The sequence below is a fragment of the Pinus tabuliformis genome, chromosome X (genome assembly GCF_031772625.1).
Source record: "Pinus tabuliformis cultivar Carrire ecotype Pingquan chromosome X, CPIR1, whole genome shotgun sequence".
In the NCBI taxonomy this organism is placed as follows: Eukaryota; Viridiplantae; Streptophyta; class Pinopsida; order Pinales; family Pinaceae; genus Pinus; species Pinus tabuliformis.
Window position 1 is genome coordinate 136398896 of NC_142308.1, and position 10699 is coordinate 136409594.

General features: G+C 35.9%; 1 protein-coding gene across 2 annotated transcripts; it reads left to right on the plus strand.

Moving 5' to 3' along the window:
- The first annotated feature begins 2330 nt into the window (after positions 1 to 2330).
- LOC149138838 (BIIDXI-like protein At5g11420) lies at positions 2331 to 10041 on the plus strand. Of its 2 annotated transcripts, XM_089447236.1 has the most exons (4): positions 2331 to 3307; positions 3399 to 3504; positions 3982 to 4479; positions 9265 to 10041. In XM_089447236.1, exons 2-4 carry the CDS (start codon positions 3399 to 3401, stop codon positions 9876 to 9878), a joined length of 1218 nt encoding a protein of 405 aa, XP_089303362.1. In that variant the 5' UTR covers positions 2331 to 3307; the 3' UTR covers positions 9879 to 10041. The 2 variants fall into 2 exon arrangements, with proteins under 2 accessions (XP_089303362.1, XP_089303361.1); XM_089447235.1 differs by having other exon boundaries at positions 2331 to 3504.
- Positions 10042 to 10699: the final 658 nt, after the last annotated feature.

Genomic DNA, 10699 nt, shown 5'->3' on the forward strand with positions numbered 1-10699 from the left:
CCAAAAATATGAAAGGTGTTTATGTTATCCCTTGCTCTTTTAGGACTCTCTACATTGGTGAGATTGGTTGCTCGATTAAACAAAGGATTCGTGAACATGCAGTTGACATCAAGCATGGCAGAACCCGCTCCTATGCTTTGGCAGAACATGCAGAAAAATCTAAGCATCATGTTTGCATTGAGGAAGCCCATGTCATTGCCAAGGTTAGCCATTTCCATCATCATAAATTCAGGGAGGCCGTGGAAATCGAAAGAACGCCCAATAATTTAAATAGAGACGATGGTTGGAATATTAACAGAGGTTGGGTCTCTGTCTTGTCCTCCTAGTTTGTTTATGTTTGCAGATTATTTTGTTTTTAGGGTTTGACGTTTCTATTTATGAATTTTTTGTTGCTATATAGGTATTTGCATTTAATGTTAATATTCGTTTGATCTGTTTTCTCACGTTTTAAAAAAAAAAATCCATCCCTTTTGATTGCTTTGTTTTAATTTTAGACTCATTTAATTATTATTTTTGTTATAGAATCTTGACTCATTAATCAGGTTTTGACTTATATATACTTGTTCCCTGTCTTTGGTTGACTTAGATTGTTTGTTTCTTATTAATATTTACGTTTTTCGATCTTTCTTATAATATTATTATTCTTAAACTAGATGTTATATTAGTCATATTCTAATCTTAATAATTATTATTAAAATATTAATTTTCATAAACTTATTGTTATATGATCTTATCTCACCCTCTATTTAAACATTACCATACTGATTCGAAATGCATGATAAAATTTTCCCACATATAATTTTTATAAAAACAACTCTTTTTAAAAAACAAAATCATACAACATGTACCTATACGATATTAAGAACAAAGTCATACAAATATTACAACAAGTACCAATATACAAAGTAATAAATGTTTTACGTTTTTGAATAAAATATGCACAGCATTTAATACTTTGTAATTGAATATTTATTATATATGTCAATAGTCCCACACAAAATCTAATAACTTTGACTAAGTTGACAAACACTGAGTTTAAATGATTTGACCAACGGCCTTAGCTTTGGTCTGCACTCGACCACAAAACGAAAGATCACATGCCTTGACCCCACCACAACAGGCTAATTCTCAAATAGTTTGGTTAACGAATTGGTTCTAAATTTGGAAGTTAAGATGGTAATGATTTCATTCCATTTAATTAATTTTAATATTGTATTTTCTTTAAATTTTGGTAAGACTTTTTTATTTTCGAGTGTTTACATGTATGTTATTTACTCTATTTACGAGGAGGATAGCACAAGAATCAAATCCAAGATCTCCGGTTGGGTGAGACTTCATTTCCACGGCCATTACCACTTGAACTACAGATACGGACTTTAATATTGTAATTTTAATTTAAATGATTTTTTTTTTATAATTTTTATTAGAATTCAAATTTTTTAATATTTAAAATACATTTTTGAATTAATAAATAAATTCAGCTTTATAAAAAATTATAGAGTATTTTAATTTTACAAATTTAACAATTTAAATTCAAATTTTTAAAAGTTAAAATTTTTATGCAGAATACTTTGAAAAAAACCAATTTTTTTATTAATTTAAGTAATTTTTATATTATTTGAATGGACTTAAATCTTCACCGTATAGTTTAAACACATATTGGTCCATTTCAAAATTATAGTTTGAACAATATATTAATAAATCCATTTATAGTTTGAATAATAAATAAATTAAATTCAAAAAAAATTATTTATTATTAATTTAACAACATATTCATCAATTCCAAGATTATAGTTTGAACAATATATTGATAAATTCAATTGTAGTTTGAATAATAAATAAATTAAATTCAAAGATTATTTGGTTTATTATTAATTTAACAACATCTTCATCAACTCCAAGATTATAAGTTGAACGTGATCAATTCAATTCAATATTATATAGTTTTAATAATAAATAAATTAAATTCAAGGATTATTATTATTATTATTATTAATTGAAATAAATTAAATGATTATTTAAAAAATTAAATAATTTTTTTATTTTGATTTGGTTTTTTAATTTTGTTTTACCACGAATCTCACTCGTTAATTATAAAAGTGTAATAAATAAATTTTGATGTGATTATAACCGAAAACATATCTCAAAACCTGAATATAAATCACATAAACTTTACTTTCAAAAAAATTAAATAATAATAATAATATAATTTTAATTATAAAATCAATATCAAATTAATAAATGAGAGTCTTTATTTGTGGAATAAAACTGCTGAAGTATACATACTCTACTTTACCATGTAAACTATAACGCATTCCATCCAACTGGTTGTAAAGATGCATGCCGTACACTGAATAGGCAAAGCCCCTATACAACCATGAATAGTGTGTGGCACCATTGTCAAACCCTGTATCGTTGAATTAAAGCACAATGAGATTAGGAAAAGAAAAGAAAAGAGATTTGAGTAATTTTTTTCACAGTATTTCGATGGAAGAGGTAAATAATCCGAAGCAATTAACCATCGGAAGCCTCTACTCTGGTTCTTTGCATCGACTACAAACCCATATGGACCATGTTAGTTAAGTATCCAAAGCATTTAACCACGCTGAGCCATCATTCTGCCCCTCTGCATTCATTACAAAGCCACCTGGGCCACGTGGTTCGTTGCTGCTGCACTTCACTCAGGAAGAACAAATTTTCAACCTTCAAGTCAATTAGTCCAATCAGAATTTTCTCGATATCACAAACATCATATCTGTCAATCTCGTTGATTTTTTATGAGACTGGTCCAGATTTGTTCATACAAATAGGCAGTGATCTGTGCATTTTACTGAAGCTCCCTCTAGTGTCCTGTCTTCACTAAATTTTGCTGCCAGGGGAGCAGAGAGCTTAGTGAAATGGATGCAGTGTGAAGCCACTGTTATAGGAAGAGAATTTGATACCTCTTTGGCCAATAGAATAGATCAGGGTTAACATAGATCTATACTAATTTGATACCTTTTTAGTGAATAGTAAAAAGGTTAACACCTGGTATTAAATCTACTTCCTGGCCTACTGGCACGTACACTCACTGTGATTTTACCAGGCCCTTGATAATCTTTTCTTAAATTCCAGAGTTATTAGCAAAATGACAATGGAGATTGTTGGTTGTACTATGGTTCAGCAGCGAGTCAGTAGAAACCCTTGATAACCTTTTCTTAAATTGCAGATTTATCAGTAAGATGACAATGGGGATTGTTGGTTGGACTATGGGTCAGCAGCAAGTCATTGGAAGTTTATTTCAACTAGCCTAGATTCCAACTTCTTGGTACTTATACCTCTCTCATCTACTTGGAAATCCCCAGGGTTTCCATCCCACTCCAACTAACAAGTTGGGTGATTTCTGTAACCAAATACAGATGACAATGGAGATTTTTTTTAAGCTTTCCTTCTGGTGGGCAGCTTGTCGGGTTGGAATACTTCTTCTCTGCTTTGGGCTGGAGAGCTTGGCAACTGCAGGGGATGGTAAGACTCTGTTGTCATTTGCTAATCTACTGTAGTGTTGGAAAAATCTCTCGTCTTTTCCAAATTTTCCAGCTTGTGGAGTTTGGAGTTTTTCAGCTTCAAATTATGTTTGTTTAGTTTACTGATTTCTCAAGTTGATAATCCTCACTGGTTTTTTTTGCTGATTACCAAAGTTGTGGACCTTTACTGATTCTTTTGGCTGATTTCCCAAATTGATAACCTTCTTCCACTGATCTTTTTGCCAATGTGAAGTCTTGCAACACAATTTTTGTGGAACTAAAAAGCTCTGCAACTTCCAATTGCATATTAGAACCTGAAAAAAGATGGATCTGTCCAAATGTTCATTTTCACTACACCAAATGCACTAAAGATTCATTGCACCGTGACACACAAGCAAACACAAAGTGTTGATGGATCCCGCAGGGATTTGGTTTATAGCGCAGATAGCTAACATTTGATGATATGAAAACCGTGCAGGACTGCTAACCAATGGACACTTTGAGGACTCCCCGGACCCCAATTTTCTCAATGCAACGGTGATTGTAGGGGAGACGGTGTTACCAGGCTGGAAAACCGAAGGAAACGTTGAGTACATAACCTCAGGCCAAGTACAAGGCCCCAAGGTGCCAGTGGTTCCGCAGGGTAGACATGCTGTAAGGTTGGGGAACGATGGGCAGATAAGTCAGGGCATCGAGCTGGACAGAGGGTCGGTTTATGCTATCACCTTCGGCGGCGCTCGGACTTGCTCTCAGCTGGAGACACTGAATGTATCCGTCCCGCCCATCAGTGGAATCATAGATTTGCAGACAGAGTACAGCGGCAAAGGGTGGGATGCGTATGCATGGGGATTTCGTGCAGATTCAAGGCAATCCAGGCTTGTTTTCCTTAATCCGGGGATGGAAGATGATCCCGCTTGCGGTCCCGTGATCGATTCTGTGGCGATAAAGAAGGTTTCAGCGCCGAATGCTCCAAATGGTATGAACATAGGAATTTGATTTCATTTTAAACTAGTTCTGATCTTAAATCCAGGATCACCCTGAAGGGCACAATACCGACCTGGTTTGAATGTAGGGAAACAGGGGATTGTGGGCCTCAAGGGTTTAAATAATTCTCTTCTTTTTCATTACCCTATGCTTCAACGGCATAAAATACAGGAAATTATTTTTATTTAACAAAGCAGACCCATAGTCAGGTAGTCCGTGGTCTAGCCGTCGTGAGAGTTTATCACGATTAGGGTTTAGGGTATAGAGTTTACAACAACTACTTGGCTCAAGTTTGCACACTTTTTTATAGTTCTAATTGAGAGTACCAGACCAAAAATAGGTGGATTATGTTAAAAAAAACTGTAATCCAGAAGAAAAAATAATAGATAAACTCTCTCTTCAAAGCTATACAATGCTATCAAAATCTTCTCATATTTCTGTTATTTTAAAACTGTCTTCTATACTGTTTAAATTGGTTGTCTGTGTGTTCAGCAAACAAGTTTAGTATGGGAGAGGATGAGTATTGTCTGGTGGAGGTGAAGATGGTCACCTGTTAAGCGGTGCTGAGAATAATAATAACTCCAGCTAAGCTGACCTTATTAAAATATTGACAACTTATTTTCACTGATTCAGTGAACAGTACTTATCCCACCCATTTAGTAGAATAGGTGTTTGTTGGGCTCTGAAGGGCGCTGTTAAACAACAGCCGAATTGACAGGTCAATGGACTTTCATTTCATATGAAGATTCATATTTGAAATTCCAATACTTGATAGAGAAGTTGTTTGTAAAAGTTTAAGAGATGCATTCAAGTTTAAAAACTTTAAAACTTTAAAATGCACATTAGATTAGTAATGCCATATTCAATGCACCCAATATACTATTAGGTGCACGGTTATACACAACAACACATAAGAAATGTGGATGGATCAGTTTAAGTAAAATGTTAAATGAAATGTTGAACCATGCCAACCCAAACCCATGGCTGTGAGGTATCAAATTTCATGGTGCCAATCTCAATGTTTTTGCTGCTGGATCTTATACCACCTCTCAAATGTTTTCACTGCAAGTTTTATTTGGTATTATAGTCTAGTTTGCTCACAATCGTCTGCTTCTTTATTGTTGCAAATGAAGCACAAGCGTGCTTTCCAAATCTGGATATATTTTCTTCCATCTACTGAGTTGCCAAATGAGGCGACTTTAACCTGATTTGACATATTAGAAGTTTCTTGTTGAGATAAATTTTGTGGAGATATTGTTGCTCTCAACATGTGATCCGGAGAGAAAGATTCTCCTCCACCTTCTAATGGCCACTGATTCATTAGTCAATTCAACTTCTTTAATACATTATTTTATAACCCAGTACACCCGTGACTCCTGCACCGTACCATCCCTTCTGATTGTCAGTCACAGTCTTGGTTTATCCTAATGCTGTTGGTATTAAAACCTTAGTTGAGCTCTGTCTAACCCAGGTTTAATATGTAGTTTAAAGGATATACATATTTTAGTTCAGATCTGTCGAACCCAGGTTTAATATGTAGCTGAAAGGATATAGATATTTCAATGTTAATTATTACTTTTTTAACAATAGCTGGGAAAAACCTATAAAGGGCCTGTGGCAAATGCACACAGAAGGATTACAAAGCTGATATACCAGTGATGGTGCTGTGGTTCATACTTGTTCAAAATTGGGATACATTCATCATGCCAGTTCAATTGATCAAAAAAACTATTATGCCTTACAGTGCATACAAGATTGAATACTCCTAAACTAACAGCTACTACATAAAAGTTAAAACAACAGAGGTTTCAGATTGCTGAGGGTGGGGGGATCATCTTTTCTTTCTCCGGTTACCTCTAGGAAGTCTGTTGGCTGATGAGGCTGAGAAGGGACTGCAACGAGGTGAGAGAGAAACATGGAGGATCGACTCCATGCAATCTTCCACTTGCTGAGATGATGGCCTTTCACGTGTCGTCTCCATAGGGTTAATGAATAGGTTGATAGTAAGAATTACCGTTATATCACTAGCACCTTTTTTTTCCCTTTAGCCGCTCTATTTGCTTGCATGTCCACCTCAATATTGTTTGATCTTAATACCTGGAACCAAGAGAATTAGCATTTGGTATCCCATCCTGCTCTTATTCTTTTAGAATGGAGTTGATCATTTTATCATATGGTTTATTATCATACGAGAATTCCCAAGCACAGTGAGAGTTGAGAGTTGATTGTTCTTGGCAAGAATTAATCATTGGAGAAGGGCATATGCTTCTGCCTAATTGTTGGACATTATTTCCAAGCTCCAGGCATAAGCATACACAATTGTTCTTCCAGGGCTATAGAGACTTAAAATTGAACTATGTGACTTCAAAACCTCTTGGTGTATATTAAACTCAGGTTTAAATGAATTTGCTTAAACTTTTCTTTTTAAGGGAAAAAGCCTACTTCTTCCATTAATAAAAATGAAAGTTACATTTGCATGTCATGTGAACATCCATTAACCCTTATTTTCCAAAAAAAAAAAACTGAAAAAGGAAATGAGACATAGGAATCCCTCAGAGTGCAGCCTGAAGGAGGCCGCCTCTAGAGTAGCAAAAGACAGGTCAATGAAGTCTGCAACAAGGAAAAACCCTCAAAATGACAAAATGATGCCCTGTCTCACAATCAGAAACTGACCAGAAGTCCGCTGGACCAAAACAAAAGGATAAGCTGCGAGAAAAAAACGACCAGCATTAGAGGAAGAAAGCCCCTGAGCTGTTGATGGAACCATTGACCAGAAAAGCAAACCAAATCTGCCAGCATCACCGAAGGCCCTCTTTTGGAGAGTGAATCTGCCATAACATTCTGCTCACGAGAAGATGGAAATAAAGAAGGCCTTCAGATGATTGATTTGCTCCAACCAGTGAAGGAAGGCACCTCCCTCTTTTGGAGAGTGAATCTGCCATAACATTCTGCTCACGAGAAGATGGAAATAAAGAAGGCCTTCAGATGATTGATTTGCTCCAACCAGTGGAGTAAGGAAGGCACCTCCAGAAAGAATTCTCCAGACAGGATTTTCCATTAGCCCAATCAATGACTGTCTTCGAATCACCAGCAATCAAAATCTCCTTAACAGTAAACCAAGATGCACATCTAAACGCCCCCCAAAGAGCCAGTGCCTCTGCTATAATGTTGGTACCATACACCCCTGACCAGAAGAAATGGAAGGCCAGAGAAGTTAAGGTGCTGTGAGTTTGCTTAAACTTAAGTCCGATATCTAGCTGAGAATGATATGCAGCCTTTATCTTCACAACCTCATATTAAAACCCAGATTTACATGAGTTTTCTTAAACCTATGTCTGATATCTATCTTAGGGTATATGTAGGCTCTATTCACAACCTCATGTTAAACCCAGATTGAAATGAGATGATTCTTACTGCTACCACTATAACTTCCAGGTGAATTTTGACAATTATCACCATGACTTTTGGGTTAAACCCCACACACTCCAACACATGGCTCACAGGCTAAATTGACCTTGGATGACAAACTTTACATAATACTTCATAACACGACCATCCCCGATAAACTATCCAAGGCAATTTTCAAATGCATATTAAAAGCAAGCTTAAATTTGTTTATTTAGACTTGAGTATGGCATATAATTTATATAAATTAAAGGTTGCATATTAAACCCAGATTGAAATGAGTGTACTAAAAGCTAAGTCTTGTATGCAGCTTATGCATCTTTTATCTTCGCAACCTTCGGGTGTATAGCATACCCAGATTTAAATGAGTCTCTTTAAATCTTTGTCTAACATGTAGCCCTTATCTTCAATACTTTCAGGTATATATTAGACCTAGAGTTAAATCTGTTTATTTAAACTTAGGTATGATATATATATTAGAGGTTGCATGTTAAACCTAGATCGAAATAAGGGTACTTAAAACTAGATCTGATATCTAGCTCACAGGATATGCAACTTTTATCTTCGATACCTTTGGGGGCATATCATACCCAGATTAAAACGACTCTCCTTAAATCTTTAGGTCTATCTCCACAAACTTACTTTCAGGTGCATATTAGATTTAGAGTTAAATTTGTTTATTTAAATTTAAGTTTTGTATATAGTTTATAGGACATGTAATCTCCAAATATATATATATTTTTAATCATGGTGAATTGGTAGATTGTTGGAGTAATCTGGGCCCGACCCAAAATCAATCTATATTAATTTCTCATCCAAATGAATTTGGTTAAACCAAGTTTTGATATATCCCTTAAACTTAGGATAAGAGAAAGGAATTATTTTAAGTATACTGCCTGGGATTATTTGAGTTTAAATAGTTTTTCTCAATCTATTGTTAGGAATGCCGTTGAGTATTTGGTGAAGATGTCTTAAAATATTAGAATTGTTTCAAGGTTTTACATATAATATGAGAATTATTTGAGTTTAAAGAGTTAGTCCAACTTCTTGTGATCAATCTTATTGAGTTTTGAGTTAATTTGTCAATGTTGGTGTCATAATTATTATTGGACATTTAATAATTAATCACTATTAATGGGTGTTTGATTAGTTTTTATGTTAATAAATATTCCATTAAAACCCCCATTAATTAGAATGGAAAACATAAACATCCTTCCCATGAACTAGAACTCCCAGACCTCACTCAGATTGTAAAATGCACCTAACCTAATATCTATGGCTTTCGAATAAACTTTCAAACTTTCTTCCCTGAATCTTTTATTTGAATCCATTCTGAAAGAAATCTGAGCTAAGATTGGCTGTGTGTTTGCAGACCAAAACTTGGTGAAGAATGGAGATTTCGAATCGGGGCCATGGATTCTTCGTTACAGTTCGTTGGGAGTCCTGATACCTCCCACCCCTTACGAGGACTGGTCGCCTGTTCCCCACTGGATGGTGGAAGCGGGCAAGGCCGTGAGATACGTAGACTCCGACCATTTCTGGGTCCCAGAAGGCAACCGGGCCATTCAACTCCTGTCCGGCATGGATGGTTCCATCGTCCAATCAATATACACAGTCTCAGGCAACACTTACAGTCTTTCTTTCCTCCTGGGAGAGGCAGGAGACTCCTGCCGGGAGCCCATGGCGGTCATGGCCTCCGCCGCGAATCGATCCCAGGACTTCAAATACAGTACCAGCAGCAGGTATCAGAACTTCAATATGAGCTTTCTGGCCGATTCCGAGATCACCAGAATTGGCTTCTACAGTATGTATTACAATACCAAAATTGGGGATAACAGCTCTCTGTGCGGACCTGTTATTGATGCAGTTAGGGTCACTGATCTCGGACAGGTGAATTCCGCGGGATCGATCTCTGGATTATCTTTCAGGTTGCTCTGCTATTGTGCTAATCTATTGGCGTTGGTATTCATAATGTTTTTCCTGTAAGCTAATTTGATATGATATATATAAGGTTCTCTGCTCAAGTCCTGTAAAATTTATTGATTGTTGAGAAGGGGCAGCAGCTTATAAGCAAATGCCTTTGGCCGCCTCTGTCATATTATCTACTCAGCTCTCTCTCTCATATATATATTCATTCTGTTTTGGCAAATAGTTGTCATGTTGCTTGCTTGGCTGTGAGCAGTTCTAGGCCATCTATGGAGATTTGCAGTCTTTTTTAGATAAAAATACAGTGGAGTTATGTAAGGAAAGTGGAAAATTTATAGGAGAATAACTGTTTGAACTAATGATCCTTGCTGATAAATGTAAAGCTTTGATATACAATGGGTAACCCCTTCAACTGCAGCAATGAGGGCATGAAATACAATGGGTGATTCTTTGAATTGCAGATAGAAAAAACTAGACGTGACATTGGTCAGCCATACTCTGAGTCCGGCCTGATTGCTGGCTAAGAGGATTACTTACTGAACCATAAATATGGAAACGTCTTATTTTCACTTCTTCTTTCCAACATTTTTTACTCGATTCAAGGGAGCAGGGTTGATAGAGGCTTTTGTGAAGTTTCTCATCAACCTGTATCCATTTCTGCATGAGAGTTATATGATTCATGCTGCTATTGCAGGGCTGCTATTGCAGGGCTCCTAAAGGGTTGTCTGATTCAGTTCGCAGCATAGTAGAATTGTTTTGTGTGTGCATTTGTCGAAGACTTATGTCCATCCCTTGCCACTGAAAAGGCAGTAATCTAACTCTCAGAGAATTCATGGAGCCAATTATGCCAACAAATAACATACACATTTACAAATTTTACT